The 24,187-nt window shown below is 60.0% G+C and overlaps 1 protein-coding gene across 1 annotated transcript in view; it reads right to left on the reverse strand.

The window, feature by feature from the left end:
• Positions 1 to 1,084: 1,084 nt before the first annotated feature.
• The window catches only part of ARRB1 (arrestin beta 1), a 55,121-nt gene continuing 32,018 nt past the window's right edge, over positions 1,085 to 24,187 (reverse strand). Inside the window, exons 6-16 of the mRNA XM_044418550.1 lie at positions 11,120 to 11,179; positions 10,777 to 10,844; positions 9,734 to 9,869; positions 9,288 to 9,372; positions 8,635 to 8,707; positions 7,785 to 7,922; positions 6,651 to 6,734; positions 6,211 to 6,234; positions 4,245 to 4,315; positions 3,050 to 3,101; positions 1,085 to 1,196 (exon numbers count right to left, since the gene is read on the reverse strand). Coding sequence (XP_044274485.1) covers positions 1,085 to 1,196; positions 3,050 to 3,101; positions 4,245 to 4,315; positions 6,211 to 6,234; positions 6,651 to 6,734; positions 7,785 to 7,922; positions 8,635 to 8,707; positions 9,288 to 9,372; positions 9,734 to 9,869; positions 10,777 to 10,844; positions 11,120 to 11,179 — 903 coding nt within the window. The remainder of the gene's footprint in view (positions 1,197 to 3,049; positions 3,102 to 4,244; positions 4,316 to 6,210; positions 6,235 to 6,650; positions 6,735 to 7,784; positions 7,923 to 8,634; positions 8,708 to 9,287; positions 9,373 to 9,733; positions 9,870 to 10,776; positions 10,845 to 11,119; positions 11,180 to 24,187) is intronic.

Below are 24,187 nucleotides of genomic sequence, written 5' to 3' on the forward strand. Positions count from 1 at the left end.
GCTTTACGATATTTGAAAATGCAGCCAGACTGGAGCAGACACTCCTGGTGGGAGATTTTTGCGCTGCTTCAGGTCGGGGGGCTCTTCGGGTGACAAAAATCTTGTTCGGGGGGGGGCGCTCTCCTTGAAGCCCCGCTCGAAAAAGCCTCGCCCTTCCGTGGCTTCAGCCCTGCCAAGAAAGCCGGCCTCACCATCGAGCTGCGATGGCCGGCGGGCATGGGGGCCACAGGGCCTCCCCATGGAGCCCTTGGGGGGGCGTTGGCCAGCCTGGGTGGTAGTCCGGGCCAAGGCGTTCCAGCTGGGCTGGAGGCAAGATGCGGGTCCCCCAGGCAGGAGCGTGGGGAGGGGGCAGGAGGACCACTGGCCCGGGGTGTGCCGGCTGCACCCGCAGCCCCCTTCCCTTCCTGGGCCCACTGGGGCCACGGACGGCGGCCTCTCCAGCCCCCAGCGGCGGATCCGACGCGGTTAGGAGGTTAATGCAGTAGAAAAGAGTGCGATCCATTTCCACAAAGCCGGGGGGGGGAGGTGGGCTAGGGGTACGAAGGGGAAACAGCAAAAAAGGGTGGGGGGCGAGAAAATGGGGTGGGGGGAGCCAGGCTTTCTAGGCAACTGCTGGCCAAGTGGCCCTGGGCCCCCCCTTCACGAATGTCACATCCCCCAGCCCCCGAAGCCAGTGGCAGCGGCTGGTGTCCGGGGGGCTCCCCCCCCCCCCCAGCCCCCCTGTCGCCTGGCCAGTTTCGCGGGGGGAGCCGTGCTGCGTCTGGAAAGAGGCAGCCCCAGTGGAGAGCACAGCACGGCCGACATGCAACCCCCCCCCCCCGCCCCTGCACACAACAGCACACACAAGACGCACACGTGTGCACACACACACCCGGGTGGGCTCACACACCACGGGGGCTCCCCGGGGAGCCCGCCGGCGCCCCTCCGGCTGCAGAGTCGCCCGAAAGAGTTGGCGGGTGGCAGGCCGGCCGACCTGCCCCCGCCTCCCATCCGTGTTTAAAAAGAAAGCCCCCCCCCCCCAACTCATACAAAAGAGAAGCAGCCCGTGCCCGGGTGCCGAGCGAGGCGGCAGCGGCCCCCCCGCTTATCTGTCGTTCAGCTGCGGGGAGTTCGTCCCGTCCTCGTCCTCCTCCTTCTCGTCCTTCACGCCCTTCAGCCTCTGCCGTGCAAAGTCCTCGAAGACGATGTCGTCGTCACTGCCGGGAAGGGGAGAGCGCCGTGACGGAGGAGCCACCCTGCCGCCCGCGAGACCGCCCGGCACGCTCGGAGCGGGGCCCCCACCTGGCGCCCTCCGCAGGGCTGGGATGGCGCCTCCCATCATCCCCAGCCCTGACTAAGCGGCAGGGCATGGGGAAGGCCCAAGGTTCGGCCCAGGCCTCTCTGGGAAGGTGGAGCGAGGACACATAGAAACATAGAAACAGAGCGAGTACGAAGGGGTCTCCTGGGCCATCTAGTCTAACCCCCGGCTCCAGCCGGCTCTGCTCATGACATGCCCACCATGTGCACGTCCAGCCTGTCCTTGAACGCCCGCACCGATGGGGCCTCAGCGACCGCTAGCACATGCCACCAGAAGCCCCAGAGAGGCACCGCCAGGCACACAGGCGAGGGCAGGCTGTGGACCAGGTGGCTTTCCATTCTATGCGAACCCAAGAAAAAGAGAGGGCAGGTTCGGACAAAATGACAAGCCCCGGTGGGTCTTCTGTGCTGTCCGGACCCACCCGATATCTCACCATGGCGAGTTTGGTCTTTAGGAACCATGGCCAGAAACAAAGGTCTGTTCCGTGGTTTCTCCGTATCACCATGGCTTGCGCCGCCTCTACCCAGGATCACGGTTTCCATGATCCTGGTGTGCAAAGGCCTCAGACTCCTCTGGTGACGCAGTTGCTGCTCCGGCCATCCAAGCTCGACCGGGGGGGGGGGGGGGGGGAGACAGATGCCATAGGCAAGAAGCAATGCACCCTGGGACTGAATTTCAGGTGCAAGGACCGATGGAAGGACTGAACTGGGAGAGTGGAAGCAATAATAAACTAGGAACCATTTGTTCCTCTATCAGGGAGATCATGGTAAAAAACCACAACAGCAACAACGGCGAGAGGGAGGGAGGGAGGGAGGGAGGGAGGGAGGGAGAGGCGCTACGGAGCTCTGGTCTTTGACTGGAAAACTTCCTTCCTTTCCTTGTGAAACTGAAGCACGGGGGGAAAATGGGTAGCTCTGCCCTGTGAATTGCGGGATGCCGCTGTGCCAGGAACACCCCCCCCCCAAGCCCGTCCTGCTTGGGAGCAGCTCCGCGACGAGCGGGTGCCATCGCATCTCTCCTGGAACACGCGGGACCTACGGGCGCTTTCCCCTTCGAACAGGTGGCTTTTTGGTGCCACCTCCGAGCGGCCGCTTGCTCAGATACCTGCTTTGGCTCCCTTGAAGCTTCCGCGTAACTGTTTCCATCACCGGCTTAAACCCCGAGGACCCCCTCCCTTGGCTGGTTGCCTGCTCATGTGGGGCCCGTGTGCAGTCCTCGCGCTAGCCCCTGGCCAAACAGGTATCGCAGGTTTTGGTTTCAAAAACCTGCAGGACCTGTATCGCCAGGAGTGACGCGGGGCAGAAGAAAACCAAGGCTGTACTGTGGAAGGGGACGCCCCTCTCCCCATCCCCTCTCAGCTCTCTCAAAAGCGGCGGGCGTGGGGACGGGTGCGTCGGAACGCAGAAGCAACCGGGGATCGAGCGAGCGCAGAGTCCCGGGGCTCTTACTGTGTTTTTCCTGCTTCGAGGAGCACGCATGCAGGAGGTGGTTGCGATCATGCAAAGGAGATGAGGAGAGAGAAGAAACATGCGGCGCACGTGTTAAAAGAGCCGGGCGCGGAGGCTGAAACGGCAGACCCGGAGATGGAGGGCGGCACGGAGGGCTGGTGATGGGCGCGCTGGCCGGTTAGCGAGTTGCATGCGAGGGGGTGGGATGGCGGCAGACTGAACCATGCGCAGGATTCGGCATCCCCATGCAGGCCCCCGGCCCCTCCCGAGCCCCCCAGCCCTCCCCCCAGGGCGTTTGGCTTACTTTGCATCAAGCTCTATAAGATTTGTGTCAAGGGGAGCTTCGTTTTCTGGAACTGAACACACGGAATCGGGACAACGGTTAGTTCCTTGGAAAGGGGTGGCTCTCCATGGCCGCCCGCACTCCACGCTCCCCCGGCTCTTCCTCCTCCTGAGCTCTCGCCCAGCCCTGAGGCTGCAGTCCCCGCTTCAGGGCGGGGGCTTCCCGCCCGTGGGGCTGCAGATTCCATGAAATGCAGCCTCAGGGTCGTGCAAGGCTGGGGAGGGGGCGAACCGGCCCTGGGAACAAGGCGGCGCGCAGAGCGACTCGCCGCACAGGGCAAGGCTGCCACCCCAGGCCCGGCCTCGGGAAGGGGCTCGGGTGGAATCACCCGCGGGAGGGGGAAGGCGGGGGGTCCCTGCAGGAGACGGTCTGGATGCCCGGCCGTCCTCGGGCACCGTTCTGGAGGAGGGGCTGGAGGACAGCAGCCTCCCCCACGTGGGTGCAAAGAGAGGCTCTGCATTTCGGCTCCCAGCAGCCCCAGCAGCGTGACGGATGGGCAGCAACGCGGGGACTCAACCTCTGGCCGCCACACGGCGAGGACGGTAGCAAAGCCACCAGGGGGCGCTGCGCACCGAGCCTGCAGCTGGCCTCCATTCCACGCCCCGCGCTCTTGCGTACCCCAAATCCCATCCTCCTGTGTGTTCTCCGTACTCTGCAGCCCAGCGTCCCAGTGCTTGAACGGCCCCCGAAGGGCCCCGGCTGGTTGCAGAACAAGGGGCACCGCGGGTTTATTTCCGCCTGGGCTTGCCCGGGACTGCCCCCAGGACCACCGCGTCCTCGGTTTCCCCTCGGGAAAATGGTGCCCAGGGCAAACCTCCACAGGCACCACAGCCCTTCAGGCCGACCGGCCAGAGGCAGTGGGTCCGAAAGGGGGCCCTTCGCCGAAGCACGAGCAGCCGGGCGGCGTTCAAGCGCTCCGGCATCACCTCCTGGCTTCGCCCCCCAGGATTCCCGGGATGCTGAGACGGCCACGGAAGGAAGGAGTGTCGCGCCAGGTCCGTCGCCAGCACTGCGCACAGAGGGTGGTGCCACCGAAGCGCGAGACCCACCGGGCACCCGCCCGTTCCCAAAGCGGGCCCTTCCCAAGGGGCCTCCGGCCAGCTCTGCCTCCAAGCAGAGCCCCCCCCCCCCCCCCCCCCGGGGGCACCCGACTCACCGTCTCGGTGCGGCGGCTCCTCCTTCGGCTTCGGGTGCATGAGGGTGAACGGCAGCTCCACAGCCACGTCGCTGCGAAGGCAAGCCCAGCGTGAGCCCCCGCGGGAAGCGCCGGCGCCATGTGCCGCTCCGTGGCGCAGGGAGGGCGCCGGCCGGCTGGGCGCTCGGCAGCACGGCAACCCTCGCCTCGCCTCGCCCCAAGAGAGCCCCACATCACAGGCGGGCCCGGGCGGGCAGAGCACTGCCAGCCGTCCTCCCCCCCTCCCCTCCCCTCCCTCCCCCAGGGGAAGAGCTTCTGGGATTTACTGGCCCGGGCAGGGCCAAACCACCCAACAGAGAAGCCCCGGCCAGGCCCATTCGGGGTCCTGAGGACATGGAGCGGCACAGGACGGGGCAGGCCCTGCTCCTCCCAACGCCCGGAAGCCCGCCCCGCTGCACCCCGCCACTCACGCAGGGGCCCGCGGCTGCCCCTCCCGCAGGACGGCCCCCCCTCCAGGGGGCTGCAGAGGCTTCCTGAGGGGCCTGCCGCGGTTGGGGCAGCCAAACGGACCTCGGCGGAGCATCTCTGCTACTGGGGGCCGAGGGAGGAAGAGGAGGAGGAGGCTCCCCTTCACCCCTGCCCTGCAAGCGTGAGCATCGCGGCTCCCGGGGGTGCCTCCCCCCCGCTTCAGGCCCCCAGCCTCAGGCCTCTTGGTGGCCACCGCCTGCACCGCAATTAAAACCAGGGGCAGAATGAGGAGCACAGCAAGAAAAGCGATGAACGGGCTCCCCGCTCACCAGCAGAGCCAGCCGGCCAGCGCCAGAACGAGCCCGGCCCCCATCTCCCCCCCCCCGCAGGCTCTGCTCCTCTCCCTCGCTCCTCCTCTTCCTCCCCCTGCGCGGAGCAGCTCCCCCTCCCTCTGGGCTCTGGGATGGCCATGCGCTGGAGGGCTGGGACCCAGCGGCTCTGCACCCCCGGGGCACAGCGGGGGGATCTGAGGGGTGGCGCTCCGTGTACTGACCCCAGCTAACAGCCCCTTCCCCTCCCTTCCCCACAGATTTGTCCGTCTTGCAGAAAACTCAGGGAGACACACGGCATGCAATGCTCTGCTCCCTGCATGCGCCGTGCCATGCACACGCCGAGGCTCGTTTCTGCCTGCGTGACACCGGCGGCGCGCCCATGTTCTGGGGAGCACGGGGAACTCGCAGGGGGCCGGACTGGGTGCCCTGGCTGTTTGGGCCAGCAGGGGGCAGCATCGAGCCAAGCCGTCTGCAAGCCGGCAGCTGCAGGCAGGAGAGCAATGCCATGCGGTCCAGCCGGCGTCACTGCGTGCTGGCTGGGAATGATGCGAGGTGCAATCCATCTGGAGGCTGCCCTATGGATTGGAGGCGGCCCCACAGCAAGCTCCAGTCTCCAGAGCTGCTGGCCCCCAAACTGACAGCAGCTCTTCCTCTGTGTACTCTGGACCTTTCTGGGGTCGCACCTCCTGCTGAAGGGGCCATTTGGGGGGGGGGGGGGCAAAGGGGCCTGGCACTTGCCCCAGCAGGGCAGAAACAAACAAGGCCAGGCCACTTTTCCAAAAGCGTAAGAAGAGGCTGCGTGGCAGATTCACCCCCCCCCCCACCATCCTGTTCCCGACATGGAGCCAGGGAGAGGCAGGCAGGCAGATGAGACGGAGACAGCACAGCAGCTGCAGGCACCCCGGGGCAGGAACTGGTGCTGGATCTGCCCCCTCCCGGGAGGCTTCATGCTGAGGGAGGGGTGCACAGAGGCCTGAGCTGCTGCGGGAGGAGGGGGCACCCGGAGACCCCGCAAAGGTGCCCCTTGTGAGCCCGCTTGGAGTGCGAGATGAAAACTGTTGGGAATGGCTGAAATGGTACATGGGGGGGGGGGGGGGGGGGGGGGAAGGGGGGGGGGGGGGGGTGGGGGGTGGGATGCAAGGGCGGGGTGCCACTTTCAGCCACAGCAGGCAGTCGGGGGGTGTTACCTGGACGCAAGGTCTCCCAGCAGGCTGGTGTTTTCAAAGGAGACGAGAGAAGGCGTTACAGGGGTGCAGCAACCACGCCGTGCTGCCAGTGGGTCTGGCGGGTGGGGGGGGACCAGGCGAGGGAGTCCACAATCTCCAGTCAGGTCTTGCCCTGCTTGCGACCCCCCGAACCAAGGACAGCCCACAGCAGGGCTGGGAAGAACCCCGGGGCAGGCAGGACGAGAGCCGGGACGGGGGCGCAAGCGCCAGGCAGAGTTGCTGCATCGGTTCAGTGACCCACATGCGGCCTCGGCATGTTTCGTGGCCGCGCCACCCCACGTTCCGGGTCAGGTAGCTCATGACTGCCGCTCGAGCCCGGGAGCGCAAGGGGGCATGGCGTGCCGAGGCTGCGTGGGCCGTGTGTGGCTGGTGAGGCGGCCTGTGGCGTCGGAGGGACTCACCCGCCACGAGAGACCACCAGCTTCACCTTCACTTTGTAGGAGACGATGATGCCCAAAACCTCCTTGTTGGCTCCATCTCGCAACCTGGAAACCCAGAGAAGAGGAATGAACTGGAAAGAAAGGCGACAGAGACGACGAAGCCAAGCTCAGGGTTCAGCTTGGATGCCAGGAAGCACTTCCTTGCAGTCGGGACCCCAAGGAGGTGGCGTGGGCTTCCCCGGGAGATGGTTGAGGCCCCGTCGGTGTAGGTGTTCAAGGAAAGGCTGGACGTGCACTTGGTGGGCATGTCGTGAGCGGAGCCGGCTGGAGCCGGGGGTCAGACTAGATGGCCCCGGAGACCCCTTCCGCCTCGCTGTTTCCGTGTGGCAGCTCAAGAAATGCCACCAGTGGCGACTGGCACTGGTGGCTGCCCCCCAGTCCCCCCTCCCCTGTGGTCACTGCCCTTGTGGATTTCAGACTGCACGCAGCTGGGGCACAGAGACAGGCCTCCTCCGCTGCAGATGAGGGGGCGCCAGCCGCTCTGAACGCCGGCGCTGCGGCCTCCTCGAAAGAGGAACGGATCCTAGTGAAGGATCCCTGGAATGCCTGCGGGGCCTGGGAGGGGAGGAGGCCGCCCACCAAGCGCTCGCGCCCCATCCCACGTGCCCTGGCCCTCTGCTGACGCACGACTTGGCAGAAGGAAAGGGAAGCGGGTCACAACGCGCCCCGCAGCCATCACGCGAGCGACTTCCTGCGCGTGCGCATCCATCTATGCATCGGTATTTTTATGGCTCCCCTTTTCACTCTCTGCCAAAAGCCTCCAAGCTGCTGCAGGGCAAAACACAAAGCCCAGAACGGATGCCTGGCCCCACGGAGCGTCAGTGCAGCCGCCTCTGAGTGCTCGCGTCCTTCCTGAAAGCCGCGAGACTCGGAGGGCTGGGCCCGTTCTGGAGGGCGCCCTTCCACCATCTGCCTGCCACCGTGGGCGCAAGGCCTGGCGATGGCTTCCACCGTACGGCAGCAGATGCGCTGAAGTCCACCAGGAGCTGGCCCTGCCCAGCTTGTCCGACAGGCCGGTCCTCGCAACGAGGGGGCTCCCCTTCTTTGGGGGTGATGCCCACCGCTGTCCCAGCTGCAGGCGGAAAGGAGACTCACAGCGTGCTGGAGGCCAGATTGGTGTCTTCATGTTTCAGCTTCCCATCCAGGGCCAGCCCTCGCTTCTCCCGGTTGTTGGCAAGGAACGGGGTCAAGGTGTACACTTTGCAGAAGGTGGAACTCGGGGCCACGACGTCACTGCAGGGAACGGAGGGCTCAGAGGCAGGCAGCCGGGCTCTGGTCGCTCCCGGGGGCTCACTGCCCGCACGTCCGGCTGTCCTTCATCCCCACCATCTTTGAAACCACCCCCCAACTCTGCCGCTTAAAAACGGGGAAGTGGAACTGGGGGGAGGCACCCTGAGCCAGCACGACCTGCCCCAGGCCAGGCATGGCTCCGTGGAGCTGGCGCTGCCGCCTTGTGCTGGGGTCTCCTGCAGGCCTGCGCCCCGCAACCGGGCGGAAATGCCTGGGGCCGGGCTGCAGGGAGCGGCTCTGCCTGGAGCTGGCACGTGGCTGGCACACGCGCCCCGAAGACGCCTGGGCAACTCCCAACTCCTCTCCGCCCAGACGGGCCTTGCGCCGAGCCCTGCACGCCAGGCAGCGAGCTCCTCCGGGAAAGGCGGGCGCTCCGCCGGGCTTCCCGAGGGGACGGCTCGCCCCCGCAGCACCTCTCTGCCGCTGGGCTCGGAGGGACACGGGGACCCCAAGCTGCTGCTGGCCGACAGCTCCCCTCCCCTCCCCACCGGCTAAGCTGGCTGGGGCTGATGGGGCCTGCAGTCAAGCAACATCTGGAGGGCCCTTGCGCCGTGCCCCCGGGCCGGTGTGCAGGCGCCTAGAGGGCAGGGGCCGCCTGTTCCTCCTGTGCTGGGCAGGCCTGGGAAACGGACGCTGCGGCAGGACCGATACTCACTCGGATTCCTCCACGGCCACGGGGCACTTGTACTGGGCGGTGTTGAACAGGCAGATGTCTGCGTACTGGCGCACTAGAGGCAAAGCGGAGAGAGAGGTGGCAAAGAAGAGCTGAACGTCCACGAGGGCAGGAACCATCGTCCACACCGGCAGCGCTGCCTCCCACCCCTGGCACCCCTGGTGAGTGGCTGATTGACTGATTTCTAACCTCTGTGGACCCTCCTGTACTCCCGGGGGATCCCACTGCAAGATTTAAACAACAGCAGCAGCAGCAACAACACATATAAAACCATAGAATCACACATTAAAAGGGCAATTAAAATCGCCACTCTTCTACCAAAAAGCCAAACATTCCTCACAACAATCCATTCAGCTTAAAAACAATTTAAAGCTGCAACATTCTAAAAAGCTAAAATGCTCGGGCAAGAAGTGAACTGAATGGAGACGGATGCTGCGTTGGCGGGGTGCCGCAAAGCCGGGGCGCTCGCCCGCCGGAGACCACCCTGTCCTTTGCAAGCGCTTTGGGTGGTCTTCCGCGGACGGTATTTAGAGGGGGTCTCCTCTGGGGGCCGCCGTCCCCAGCCGGGCAGGGGCCCATCCGGGGACGCGGGGCCAGGCCGCCGGGGGAGCGGCCAGAGGCGTGCCCACGCTCACCCGAGATCTTGATCTTCTTCACGGTCTTGTTGGTGTTGTTGGTCGCGTGGACGTTCACGTTGATGGGCTCGCCGTGGTAGTAGATCTAGCGGGAGCAAAGCAGCGGCACGTCTGCTGAGCCGCGAGGAGGACTCGCCGGGGAAGCAGCCGGCGTTCTCGCTCGAGGGCCCCCCACGCCAAGCCCCCTTCCCGAGGCACAGGCCCCACACGCACCCCCCCCCCCACCAACGGCAGCAGGACGAGGCCAGGATTGCGCGCTCCTCGGGGCCTTGCGCTGCAGCCTCTCCGCTGGCTCTGGGGCCGGCAGGATCCGGCCCACACCGCAGGGGATGGCCTCCCACACCGGGGAGCCCCGGCCCCCGCCCAGACACGGAGGGCAGCGGGCACTGGCGTGTCCGATCTGTGCCGCGCCACCTGGAAGGTTCCGGAAAGGCCGCCCAAAGTACCTCTTTGTCCAGGGAGGCCTCCAAGTGCAGCGGCTTGTCAGACATGAGGAACTGCCGGGTGGTCTCGGCCATCGGCTGCGGTCCTGGGCGCTCGGGGGCATACTGGACTTTGCGGATCACCAAGCGCACCGAGTTCCTTGGGACGCACAAGGGACGCCAACAGGTCAGGCCAAGCTTCCCCAAGCTCACCCCCTCCAGACACGTTGGACCACTTCTCCCATCATTCCCAGCTAGCAAGGCTGCCTTAGGCTTTGGCCAGGGGACAGGTCTTGGCCCCGGTGCCTACAAGGGACCCTAGGGACGGTGCGTGCCACGTGCTCTCCGGCGGGGAGCCTGCAAACCCGGACGAGAAGAAGAGCCCAGCCGCGGACCAGGTGGAGGGTCTTCCACGAAGGTCCCTAGCACTCAGGAGTGGGCTGCCACTGGGGTCCTCCACGTACCGTCATTTCAGGCTTTTAGGAAGGTCCATTTCCCCCCTCTTGCCTCGCCCCATTTGTGCCCTACTGGACTGTTCTGGGTTTCAGCTGCAACGGCTCAATCTGCTCTATCTTGGCATTTGCTGGTTTTTCATTCTTGTCCCTTCCTCTATTCTCAGATCAGTTTTTAGTATATTAATTTATTGTTGCATGCTGCCTTGGGAGGTCCCTGCTCTAAAAAGTGGTCAATACATATTTTAAATACAAAAATACATGTAGAACTTAATGTGTCAGTGGCCAAGACCCTGTGGCCAGCAGTGGCCAGCCAGATGCTTCTGGAGGCCAAGAAACAGGGTCTGGGGACAAGCCCCCGCCTCTCACTGGGTCCCAGCATTCACCCCCCCCCTTGGCTTCTGCACAGGCAGCTTCCATTCCACTCCTGGTGCCCTCCGCCTCTCCCCTTCCCCTCTTCTTTCCCCTCTGTGGGTGTCCCCTCTGTCCACCAGGCCTCTGCTGGTAAGTTCCTCAGGGCCAGGACTTTGCGAAGCTCAATGTAAGTTGCCAACGCGAGAGAAAGGATGCCAACCAAACCCTCTGTTGCAGAACCAGGACTGCGGCCTTGCTCACCTCTTGTGAATCTTCTCCTCTGGATTCTCTGCGCAGAAAGCTTTGACCTCGTAATCGACGCCACAGGCCTGGAAAGAGGAGGCAGCAGGACAGGGTGGATCCAGGCGCCCACCTTGCTCCCCGGGAGCTCGAACACGCGTGCCTCTTATGACTGCGATGCCTCCCCTTTTCACAGAAGCCGGCAACACAGATCTGGCACCTCCCTTTTTGTCAAGGGGTCTCCTTTTAGCTCGGTTGGCTACCCTCTGCCTTAGGAAGCCAGCGCATCGTCCACCAGACCCTCGGCAGGCCCCACCTTCCCTTTCGGGAGTTCCTACCTATCCACCCGACACGCCGTTTTTACCTTTCCTGTATCCTCAGGTCCCGGTTGCAGCGTCACAGAGCAGGGAAGGTTAGGGGGGATCTGAAACGGGAAGTGGGAGGTGTGAAGAAGCACCCTGCCAGGCTGGCCAAGGAAACCGAGGCCTCATCTGCGCACACATTTGAATAAAGCCCTAAGAAGAGCAGAAATAACATCTCTTGGCCTGTTCACAACACAGCCAAAGCTCAGGGGGCATCTTCAGTGTGGCACCTCTTATATTTAGGTTATTTGACATTCAGCATATTGTGTTTTAATCCCATAAAGGGCAGGGGAAGCTTAGCAGACTATGGGTTTCCTAGTTGCATCTAATCATTTCTCAGCCACTCTCAAAAAACTTTTGTTGAAGTTATTGTCATTGTATGAAAAACATTACAAATGAATTACTGAGAAAAATAAATTGCCAGAATTTTGGACAGCTGTAGCGATCCAGAAAGAAGGTAAAGCTCCCAAAACAGTAATTTCTAACAGACAAATATATCTTTTAAATATACATTATTAAATCATAATTAGTATATTAGCGAAGCATTTAAATTAAGTACGACATAAGTATATACATCAAGACCACACAGGGTTTAATTGGACAAAACGAATGAGGGATGATGTGAGGAAATTCCTACTTGCTGTAGATTTTACATCTGGATTAAGGGAACAGTATTTATTGCCCTGTTTGGATTTAGAAAAGGCTTTTGATAACAGTGAATTGGCATTTTGATTTAAAGCACTAAATTTTGGTCCAATGTTAATAGATGGGTGCAGTAATTTACTTAAATGCTAAAACGAGCACAAAATAAAAACAGGAAGCTACTTTGAGCAGGTTTATTCCTCCCTCTTTTCCTCTCCAGCACACTTAGACGAGAACTTAGAAGTTCTAATCCTTTCAGCAGAGCTTAACCAGTCACAGCGCAGTATAAATTAAAGTATCATTCTCATCAAGATGCAGGAGAAGCGCCTGCCCATAAAATGAGTTGAATCCACACCGAAGCTCCCCCAGCTTGCCTCTCCTTCAAAAAGGCTCTGACTCTGCCCTCAGGGCGGCTCCGGCTGCTTGAGAGTCGGGTTGGGACCAAAGGGAGGCCCAAATACAAGAAGGATGGAACCCGGAAAGCAAGCCACAGCCTTGCATTTAGAGCAGCTAAACGGGGGTGCCATGGATGGGGCATTTGGGGGCCTTTCATTCTCAGGGTTGCCACAAGTTGGAGATGACTCGATTGCAATTGCTCTATATTGCACAAGGGGAAAAGGCTTAGAATGATGGTACCGGAAGAGGAGGAGGAGGAGAACTTAAAAGCAAAAAAGAAGTGCCTTGTGCAAGGACTGGGTCAACTCTGTTGCAGAGCCTTCAAGAGATGCTGGAACAGATTCTGAGTCTGCCAAAGAGGAAGGAGTGGGATTCCGACCAGAAGAGCCCAAGCCAGGAGACTCCAAGATAAGCCAAAGGAGCAGAGGATCAACGAGCTTCAGGTTCCATAGGAAGTCCATGACCCGGATCATGCGGAGGGAAGCACAGTGTTGAAACTCATCCCAGGACCGGGGGGTGGCCAACGGATATGCATCAGGCTCTCTGCGCGATTAGCTCACGATGCAAGGACCTGTGGCAAAGCCGGGGTGTCGGCAACCTGGGTTTGGGAGAGGCCTTTGTTGGGAATCAACTCCTTGCTCCAAGGTCCCCCTTGGACCTTTGGAGGCTTGTCTGTGGCTTGATCACTCGGAACCTCGCGGTGCTGCTTCCCTCGGTACCAGTTTTTGCAACATGCTGAATTTGCACCTGAAAGCCCCGCTTGCCGGCTCCCATTTCCACCAAGGAGCTTTGGCTGGAACATCTTTGGTGGACGGAGAAAGAGAGCAGGGCAGCCTCGGCGGGTGCCAGGCTGGCGGGAGGTAACAGGGCTGACCTCCGACAGATCGAGGGGGTGCTCCAGGCTGGGGAAAGCTGCTGTGAATGCTTCTGAGGCTCCAGTCTGGGGATCTGTCCCCAAGGGTGACACGCTCCAGTCAGGGGCTGAGGGGAAAGCCAGTGCGAACGGCCGAAATTACAGTAGAGAAAAAGTGGCGAGAATTACTGGGGGGCTGGTGTACCCCTACATGAGCAACTTAATGAATCTAGGCCGTTCCAACTGAAGGAGGGAAAGGGCTGCAATCAGGTCCAAAAGAAAGCACTTCTTTTCCATCCGATGCCGAATGAAAGGTCAGGAATCGAGGCCACAAGGTGGCTGCCGACTCGGAGGGCTTTGAAAGGAGACCAGACACACCCATGGAAGACGGGGGTGGGGGGGCAGAGCCGATGGGGGGCTTGGTTAGAGCGGCTCTTGGCTGCCTTCCCACCCAGATACATTTTGGGGCATTCGGCTTACAACAGAGGCAAGAAGGAAATGCCAGAAGGAACCAGGGATTGGGGTTCTAATTTAAGCCCAGAAAAGAGTTACTCTGAACGGATCAAATTCCAGCATTTGACATTATCTTTCTGTCCCGCTGCCAAGCCCAGCTCCATCCACCGCCGTCTAACAGATCCAGCCATCTTCTTTTTCATTAGGGACTTGGTGGATGAGTCATGATCAAAATCTTGTCACACTCCTCCGACCGAGAGTGCTTAAAGCCACGGGTAATCCTTGTTAATTCCTTTTTCCTGTCCTGCATTCCCTGTCAGAACAGCTGCTTCTGCTTAGATGATTGTACTGGGAAAGGTTTTAAATAATCAAGAATTTGCTGACTGCCCTCCAAGACCACCAAATGGTTCCCGAGATCCTGAGTCCTCAGTCCCAGCAAAATTGGCCACAGTAACAGGCCAGGCATCTCTGAACTTGTGGGCTTGGACCATTTGAGCCAGCAGCAACCTTTTCACATGGGCACATGCTTTTTGGGGCTCGGCTCAGCGGCCAGTCGGGTGAAAAGCTTGCAAGGAAGACGGCCACTCTCAGCCCGGAAAACTTTACAGCGGGAACTACATTTGGCGAATCAAAAAATCATCTAGTACACTCGGACTTAAAAGAGAGGTGCGTGCGATACCTGTGGAATACATCCTCCGAAGTGCCACCCGGGAAACACTCAGAACCCATATGCCACGACCTGCCTTGAGACCCCTGTCCGAGCAGAAGCGCTCATGCAGCCAGAGACTGAATCACCGAAAAGCTCCAGCCGAACACGTCCAAGCAGCACACCGAAGTCCACCTCCCAGAGTAATGTGAGGCTGGTTGGACCGGCACTTCCAAGGCAGCTTCCAAAGGAAGCCACGTGTCTTGCGCATGCAGTGGCAAACGCTTTGGTGGAACAGAAACGGCTCGCTGCCACCCCACGGCAGCGGCGGCCCTCTGAGGGCACCTGGCAGCAGCTGAGAGAATGCCTTGCTCTGGCACGCGGAAGGGGAAACAGCCTCCCCCTGCTGACGCAGGAGGAGTGCCTGGTCCGCTCTCAGGCCACGCCGTGCCATCCAGAGATACACCAAGGCAGAGACACTCCGTTTAGGGCCGCGTTTCAACCCATCTGCCCCGTGGTCAGCAGTCTGAAGAAACTGGGTGAGATTACAAAGTGGAACAGATACCCCAAAGAGGAATTACCCCTGTGTGGGAGAAGTGAGGCAAGGACACCCCCGCCTGCTTGCATAGGGCCAACGTGGCGCACGGGGGAAGCAGACCCCAATCCCTGTCACTTGGTCACAGAAGTGTAAACATGCATTCCAGCATTTGGACTACACACTGTATGTGGGTTTGCGGTTCCACTCTTGTTTTATGTTCTCAGCGGCTTTTCACAGCTATTTGGTTTTGGTGAAGGATTGTGGAAATCAAATCAAAGTTATTCAAAAATTGAAAACCATCCCAACAAAGCAGCATGGGGGGGGATATTTTCCCCAAGGCAGCCAGCCCTCCATGCAAATGCTCCAGCATTCCCTCCCACCCCCACAACCCAGCCGTTCCCTTTGGGTGGTAATTCGGCAGTTCTCGGAAGGAGCATAAATTTGAGGGGAGTGCGTCTCATTCCAAGACAACCAAGCCCTGGAAATTGACTTCTTCCTCTGGAAAATAATATTTAACTTCAGCTGCACTTGCTAATACGAAACCGCACCCAGGTTGAAAACGGGGAAGCGACCGGCTTCTTGGAAACCACTAGAGACATTTACGATTTGCATAATGCTGCTTGCTGCCTCTGCAATCTCCTCGCGAGACGCACCCTAATTTGGGCACACTGCTTGAGGTAATCTCTGGGAGCAGAGGAATTTTCTGCCGCTCCCTCAGAGATGACCTGGGGAGTCTCTCTCGAGCGCCTGCCCGGATGGCGTGAGCACGATGCCTACGTTAGCCGGGGAGCAATATCCTCTCCATCTCCAGCGGGGGCTCGCCATGTGCGGATGCCCAGGATCGCCAGAAAGAGTGACATGTGGGTCCTGGATCAAACCGAGCCAGAGCTTTCCCTAGACGCAAAGCAGGACCACCCTGAGTCTGTCCTGCTTCAGACAAACCACGAGAAGACAAAGGACCCTGGAGAAGCATCGTGCCCGGGAAAATCAAAGGCGGCCTCTGCCAGTGAGAAGAAAGTTCTAGAACTTAAGAGGTTCTCGACTTCATTCTATCCAGGGAAAGAAGGCCTTTAAGACCAGAATGACTCATTTCCTGCAAAACTCATCTTCCTTATTGCTGGGGGTTGAGCAAACCTTGGGCAAAACCAGAATTCAGGAAACTAGGTGGCTTCCCATTAAAATCAAATGAAGCTGACCTCTGTGGTACCAGTGCAGCTGAAAGCTCTTGTTTTGAGACTAGGCCCACAGGACTAGACCCACGGGGGAGGGGGGCATGATATCCCTCCATAAGCCCCTCCAAGGCTGCCACAAAGAGGAAGGTCAAGATCTCTCCTCGCTGATGCCAGAGTGTGAGACATGGAATAATCAACTTAAGTTGCAACAACCCCGATTCAGGCTGGGCATCAGGAGATCCTTCCTCACTGTCAGAGCAACATGACAGTGGGACCAGCTGTCTGGAGAGCTGGGGGGCTCTCCCACACTGGAGACATTCACAAAGAGGCTGGACCGCCTCCTGAGTGGGATGGTGTGACGTGGTGTCCTGCAACAGCAGAGGCTGAACCCGAGGGCCTTCTTGGCCCCTTCCAGCTCTCCAGTTCTATGATTTGTCGGTGTACTGGATTCTTGCGTGTGCCCGGCGCAGGGCACATCACCCAGCTCACCTGGCTCTTGGCTCACGTGCCCCTCATTTCAGCGCCTGGCCATTCTCTAACCCTAAGGGGCATTCAAAAACAGCCCCTTTCCCCTGTCGCAGATGTATGGTCCATGCACTGACATGGGAGTAGCCCCGGATCCCCAACTTTACTTGACATACATTTGGTTTTCCCAAATTCCTCCTCTTGGGGAGCCACGGCCATGATTCCGAGCTGCACTTCAAGTCTGCGATGCCTGTCTTGGCTGCCCGGGGGTCCAACAACTGCCCCCCTCAGCAAGGGCACTCAGAGGGTGTGGGGGTGCAACACCCCGCAAACGAGAGGGTGACCTGTCCAAAGAGAGGCCTAAAACGGAGCTTTCCTCCACGGCGCCCACAGGCGGGCCGTCCTCCTTCACCGGAGCAGCGCCCTTTGGCAAGCGTTCTGCGTGGGCCGGCACCACCCATCGTCCTGGATTCCCTGGGAGAGCTTAGTAATCTGTCTGGAGGTCAGAGGATCATGTCTCGAGGAATTGCCACATCACAATCGCGAAGGAGGCTCGTGGCGCCGCAGAAGGGCACGCGCTTGCCCTGCTTGAGGCGGAAGGCGGAAGCGCCAGCTGAGTCATCCGTTGGATGGGGCAGCGGCTGAGCAAGCCCTCCAGGCTGGGGGCCCTGCCCTTGTGGGCTCCTCGGGGACCTCCTCAAACTCTGCCATTCGTTCCGGAAAGAAAAGTTGCCCCCGGCCAACTCCGGGTGCGACTGTGGTGGCACGTGTACAATCACCCACACAAAGTTGCTTATGTTCAGGGGAAGTTTCAGAAGCAAATGCTTCCACCTTCTTTAGTGCGGCCTCCAAGCTGGCGTGGCCCTGGCCTCTTGCCGCTCACCAAGTGCCGTCTGCAGCCAGGGGCACGCAGGAAACGGAGCTGCAGCGGAAGAAAAGTTCAAGGAACCCGGGCAGGAGATTTTCAATCTCTTGGCTGTCACGCCGGTTCACTAAAGCAGCAGTTCTTGCGAAATATTTGCCAGGGACCGGCCCTCGTTGAGGTTAATCACATTTCTACGACTCTCCCTAATTAGCCACCAGTTTCAGTTTTGGAGAGCAAGCAATTGTGGGTAACTAGCAAGGCACCTGTGCAAGACATGCTCCCCATGAACTTAGACACATAGAAACTTGTCAGGTGAGACTTACCTTGTTAAAGGTATGTCTCACCTGGTGGGCCACAGAGTTGGCAAAGCCGTTTTCATGCACTGATCTAAAGGGATCATCTCTGCCGTGTCGGCATGAAAAGGCAGAGAGAGCAGGCCCTCGAACTGCAGGCTGGGTAACCTCTTTGGGCACAACCTTAAAAGCTTACGGAAGACTCTTTCTGAAAAAAAGTGGGATCTCTGCCAGAAGAAAAGGGCAGTTTTGCAGGTGAACGAGTGCGGAGCAAACCGCTTGGCACAGTTGTGTGCTCTCCCAGCCAATTCGTAAAAGTCTAAGCAGCTTCCGTGGCTTTTGCTTCTGCATTTATTTAACAGAGGGAGACAATTCTGGGGGGGATTGATCGTATGCGAACATGGATATGTGGCTACTGGTTTTGATGCAGAGAATCCATTCTCATACAGACTTGGACATCTGCGCCTGTCTGCAGTTTGCCAGAAGTGCTTGCTGGCCAAGTCAGCACCAGAAGAGGTGCCTACTGCGCCCCAGTGCCTGATTTACGTTCCCAGAGTTATTTCCCTCCCTCTTTATGGCCTCAAAAGGTACAGAAGTGGCTATTTGCAGATGACATGGGCCTTGCTCAGGCCCACGAGGAAGCCATCAGGAGACTTGGAAGAAACATACTTAGTCTGCAGACAGGAGAAGCTGGTTACGAATTGCTCCAAAGCCAGAATTATGGATTTCCCTAAAAGGAACCACCAGCACACCGGCGTCCAGGTCGGCACACACCTGAGCAAAGGCTCCAGCTTGTAGCACTTCTGTGGCTGCCTGGGCTACACGGCCCTGGAAAGCCCAGAGAGGCAGCCAAGCCTGCCGCCTGCAGAGCTGCCACGGCGATTGCGCCTTTTCGGGCGCAATGCGGGTTCCCAGTGGGCCCAGCTCCGGAAACGCGTCTAGGGCTTCCCCAACCTCTGCATGGTGCGGAGCTATGGGGCCAGGGTCTTGCTCCAGCAACTGGGACCCTCAAAAAGAGGTTTCTGAGAGAGTTGCCAGGGCTTCCTCCAGCGTCTTCCTTCCTCCTCTTTTCTGCTGCGCCTGGGAGTGGGAATTGAGTCCGTCAACACAAGAATAAAACGCCCGTTTTTATGGCAAGAGGCTACTGAGCTCTGACGATGGGAATCTGGCCAAGGAAACCTTTCTTAAGCAAATGGATAGGGGTGGCTGGGCTCAGCACTGGCGAGTGCTCCCTCAGGCCCAGCTGGATTGCACCCGCATTCCCACGCTAACTTGGATCAGGAGCACTGGAGACCGAACTTCCAAAGCAAACTGCCATGGAGGCATCCTTGCTAGCCAGTGCCGGTTCGCCGTGCCTCGGCTTGTTCGGCAGATGCCAGTATTTCAAATCAGGTGTGCAGGATTTAACTTTTGTGGCCCTCAGAAGGCGTTTGGAGCCCTGTGCTTCCAGGCAGTGCCAGCCGCTCACTCGGGTGGGATCGGCAGTTCTTCACCTGTGGCTCTGGGGAACTTGCTGGCGTAACGCACCGCCTTCTTTTCCTCGTTGCCCCCGTAGGAGGAACCCAGGACGGCTCTGGGGGACCGCCTGAGAAGGGGAGCTGGCAGGCCGCCTGCAAAAGCTGTCCGTCATTTCCTGGCGGACCGCAGGACATTTGTGGCAAGGGCGGTGCGCCTTCTGCGGCAGCGGCTCAGGAACCCGCCAGGACCGATTCTGCCAAGGGGCCCATTGACGAGCACAAAGTCTCCTGAGCTTGTCCAGCTCGCTTGCCTTTGACGTGTGTTTGTTCTAAGGTACCGTTTATTTTTAGAGCTCGCTTTTAATTAGCTTCTCTGTTTCTATGTTTGCGGGCTTATTCTGTTTCCTTGATGCGCGGCCTTTGCATCCCTGCTGTCCAGCCTGGGGTGCTGAACAGGCGCTTGTTCTTTGAAGTCTCGTCTGGGTTGGATGCTCTGCAGAGAGGCGCTGACTTGCCCTCACGACGGCCCAGGATGGCCCTCGGGCTACAAACAGGCAGGCGGAGAGGTTCCACGCCGTGCCTGGTGTGACGCAAAGAGACTGGGAGACTGGCGCTGAGTGCAAGAATCCGAAGGCCCTCCTGCAGCCCCCCTTGCCCCCCCCCCCGTCACCAGCCACTCTCCCTCCTCTTCCTCCCCACGGCTCCCGCTCGCTTGCCTGGCGAGCCGAGATCCAGGGAGCACGTGCCGAGACTGGCGCCGGCACCTGGGCCAGAACTAGGGAGGCAGGCCAGTGGGTCACGGCGCTGCAAGGCTGGCGTGAGTCCAGGGCCTTGGCGACTGCCCGCCACGGCTGCTGTGGAGGGGCCTGGTTCGCCCTCCCTCTGCCTGCTGGAACGGCACAGCTCAGTGGGGGCGCAGGAGGCAGGTGAAGGGAAGCCTTCCTCCAAACGGTGCGGCCTCCAACCACGGAATCTGCTAGCCCAAGCGGCAGGCCGGCGTGGGCGGCCGTAAGAAGGGCTGGGCAAAAGCGTGGCCGCTGGGGCTGCCTCGAGGCCCCGGGGCCGGCTGGCTCGCCGTGCGGGAGAGGGCTGCCCATGGGCCTCCTGCAGCATCCGGCCGGCCAGCGTGGGAAACAGGATGTCACCCCGGAGGCGGCCTGGCCGGGATCCGGCACGGGGCCTCTCGCGTCCCCTGGCGCTCTGCCCGATGCCGTGTGAGGTCACGTCCCTGGTGCCAGCCCAGGAGTGGAGCATGGGCCGAGCCGGCGAGTGGGAAGGGCGGCTGATGCTCCCGGAACCCGTGACTCCAAAGTGAGCGGCCGTCAGGCTTACGGCCGGGAGAAGCTGCAGAAGAACAGAACGCGTGGAGGGGCCTGGCCCAGCGGCAGAGAACGGGCATTGCTCGCAGAAGGTCCCGGGTGCAAGCCCCAGTCCGAGGATGCAGGGACCGTGCTCTGATCCACTGGCATGGGCAGCCCGGCTTCGAGGGGGTGGGACCCCAGCCCCCCAGCAGCCACGGACGGGCATCCCGGGGGCTAATCAGCATTTGGTCGGGAGGCTGAAACCGCTGCTCTTCCAGGCACCGCGTTTCTCCCAAGTGCTCTGCACCTTCTGATCGCAGGACGGCAGTCACCGCTTTGGTCGATTTCAGAGCTAGGATGTTGAATTCTTTTACTGTTTCTGTGTTCTTGTGGTTGTTCTGCACTCTGGTTCTCCGCAGGCATCATTACCTTTGTTTTCTTGATGTTAAGCGGCTGTCCACATTTTTCACTTTTGTCTGAGCCCCTGAGGATCAGATTTAATGGTATCAGCCCTGCACCAGCACTCGACCGCCGGCAGTCCGGGGAGACCCAGTCTGCAGGCCAGAGAGGCACAAGACACTTCCACAGCGCTGGAAATCTCGAGGGAGCAAACCTCCCCAGACGAGCCTTTTGTCTCTGGAATTCTGATGGGTTTTGAAGCTGGACGAAAGCCTCCAAAACCTGCTTAGCACAGCCGTCCAGGTGGGCTGAACTACTGTTCCCATCATCCTGGACTAGCACGGCCCTTGGCTTAGCAGATGCAAACGGAAAAGCAGAGCGCCCCACTGCCTGCCACCCACCCCTCTAAAAATACCTGCCCTCTGCTGCAGCCCGAAGGGAGGAAGCGGCACCCGGCCCGTCCTTCCCCGCTCTCTCCGCTCAGCATTGCCTGGGTGGCTCGTTCTCGCTCCGCCGGCACACGGTGCCAGACCAGGTGGAGGCCATCGCCAGGATGTGTGGGACGCATCCTGCGGGGACGGACCGAACATGCTGTACGGGCACAGATGTCCGGCTGTGCAGACACTGCTCAGGACCCTCGAGAGAAATGCAGCCGACTCTGGGAGGCAGAACCCCCCGCCCCCCGGGCGCAATCCAAGGTGGCCTGGATCGCACGCATCCTGTGCACAGAGCGAGCGGCCACCTTGCTGCTGGATTTGCTCCGGAGGGCTGCTTTTGGCCGTCTAGGTGCAGTGCTGGCGGGCCGGAGGGATGGAGGTGGGGGGGGGGGCCGGCATAGGCCAATAGGCCCACTCCCCTCCCCTCCCCACTTGCCGCACCCCTGTTTGTTCTCTCTGAGGTCTGCTGTGTCCTTGGAGAAGCAGCCGTGCGGTTCTTTCCATGTCCAGCACAAGGAGGTGGGGGGAGGGCAGGACTTCAGCACCCCAGTTCCAAAACATCCTATGCCCCCCAGGCAACATAGTGAGGCCACAGGATCGCACCCTTAGCTGATGGGATCAATCTACGAAGCATCTACAAAAGCAGAAGGTACCAGCACGGACCCACGGAGAAGACGATCGTGCTGGGGAAGCAAAGGCAGGAGAGGAGGATCAAATGGGAGATGGGCTGACCCCATCGAGGAGGCTGCGGCCTTGAACGCGCAAGAGCTGAGCAGGGCTGCCAAGGACAGGCGATCGGGAAGGCATCATTGATGGGGCTGCCACAAGTCAGAAACGACCTGATGGCTCGCGCAACAACAGCGTTCACACTGGGCTTAGGACAACACCTTTGGCAAAGTTCCCCACAACATCCTGATGACCCAACTAACAAAAATTACCAAACTAGCAAACTAGCGCTCCAACGGAGCCAAGCTCAGGGAGGCAAGGTTCAGTTTGGATGCCAGGAAGCACTTCCTGACAGTCAGGACCCCGAGGGGGTGGAATGGGCTTCCCTGGGAGGCGGTTGAGGCCCCATTGGTGCGGGTGTCCAAGGACAGGCACATGGTGGGCATGTCATGAGCAGAGCCGGCTGGAGCCGGGGGTCAGACTAGATGGCCCGGGAGGCCCCTTCCGCCTCGCTCTGCTTCTGTGTTTCTATGTAGAAAGCGGGCTAGACAGGGGAATGGCGAGGTGGATCCACAGGCGGCTGCAAAACCAGACCAGAGGGTGCTCATCAGTGGCACCTCCTCAGACTGGGGAGAGCTGGCAAGTGGGGTGCTGCAGGGCCCTGTCCTCTTCGATATTTGCATCAATGATTTGCATGAGGAAGCACAAGAAAATATATTTACGGTTGCAGATGAAATAAAGCTGGGTGGAATAGCAAATTCCGTGGAAAAGAGAAATAAGATAAAGGATAATCTCGAGAATGAATCACAGGCTGGAATTACAACTGCCATGAGAAATATCAACAACCTCAGATATGCAGATGATACCACTCTCATGGCAGAAAGTGAAGAGGAACTAAAGAGCCTCTTGATGCGGATGAAGGAGGAGAGCGCAAAAGTTGGCTTGAAACTCAACACTGAGAAAACTAAGATCATGGCATCCGGTCCTATCACTTCCTGGCAAATAGATGGGGAAGAAATGGAGGTAGTGACAGATTTTATCTTCCTGGGCTCCAAGATCACTTGGCTGCAGACGGGGACTGCAGCCAAGAAATTAAAAGACGCTTGCTCCTGGGGAGGAAAGCTATGGCAAATCTAGGCAGCATACTAAAAAGCAGAGACATCACCCTGCCAACAAAAGTGCGCATAGTCAAGGCGATGGTTTTCCCAGTTGCAATGCATGGCTGTGAAAGCTGGACCACAAGGAAGGCTGAGCGCCGAAGGATTGAGGCCTTTGAATTGTGGTGCTGGAGGAGACTCTGCAAGTCCCTTGGACCGCAAGGCGATCAAAGCGGTCAGTGCTAGAGGAGATCAACCCTGACTGCTCTTTGGAAGGCCAGATACTGAAGATGAAACTCAAGTACTTTGGCCCTTCTGTCAGAGCAGCGTGGCAACGGGGCCTATGACCTGGGCTCTCCAAAAAGCATTCGGACCGTCCTCTGAGGGGGTGGGTGAACTGGTGTCCTGCAACTGCAGGGGCTGGACCTGAAGGCCTCCTGGCCCCTGCCAGCTCTGCTATTCCAGGGTTTGACGGCACGAGGGCCAGCCCCCAGCCCCCAGCCCCTGGGCCAGCCATGTTCCTGGGAAAAGCCACCTGGCATCTCTTTGGAAGGCCAGATACTGAAGATGAAGCTCAAATACTTTGGCCACCTGATGAGAGGGAAGGACTCCCTGGAGAAGAGCCTGATGCTGGGAAGGATTGAGGGCAAAAGAAGGAGGGGGCGGCAGAGGATGAGGGGGCTGGATGGGGTCACTGAAGCAGTCGGCGAGAGCTTAGGTGGTCTCCGGGGGATGGTGGGGGCCAGGAAGGCCTGGAGGAGTGTTGTCTGTGGGGTCGCGATGGGCCGGACACGACTTCGCGACTAACAACAACAACAACCACCTCTTCCTGGTGGTGGAGGGCAGGGCTGCTCGGAAGGAGCCCTGTGGTGGGTGCAGAGTGCATGCATCGAAGCGTAAATTCCCACACGGAGCGGGGCCTCGTCCTGCCACGGTTTCTCCTGCCCAGGCTGAGGCCTGCAGCAGGCAACGCGTCTCGACCAGAGATTCCTCCCAGGGCCAAAGCAAAGCTTTGCTGGGAGACAGGTGGGCGGCCTCAGTCTCCCCTCCCGCCCCCTTCGGACCCCGCGTGGCACAGTGGCACATGAGTCCTTCTCAAGGCCCGGCTTGCCGCCAGATTCAGGGTGTGTGAGCATCTGTGCACACGCCAAGCGTCTCTGCATAGGCACCATTTACCCACGAGAAAAAGACAGCCGGCAGGGGTGCATTTTGACAGGGAAACAGCGGCCCGCTTGCATCCTCAGGTGTGTGGGACCTCGGCAGTAGCCCCAGGGGCCCCTTCCAGGCGGAGAGGGACCTCAGCTCCTCCACGGGGGACAGAGGAGCCCCACTGTGCAAGCGCGGGCGCCAAGCGGCCGGGCGCCGCCGGACACGCTCCGTCTGGGCAGCC

The sequence above is a fragment of the Varanus komodoensis genome, unplaced genomic scaffold (genome assembly GCF_004798865.1).
Source record: "Varanus komodoensis strain SLA01 unplaced genomic scaffold, ASM479886v1 scaffold91, whole genome shotgun sequence".
Lineage (NCBI taxonomy): Eukaryota > Metazoa > Chordata > Lepidosauria > Squamata > Varanidae > Varanus > Varanus komodoensis.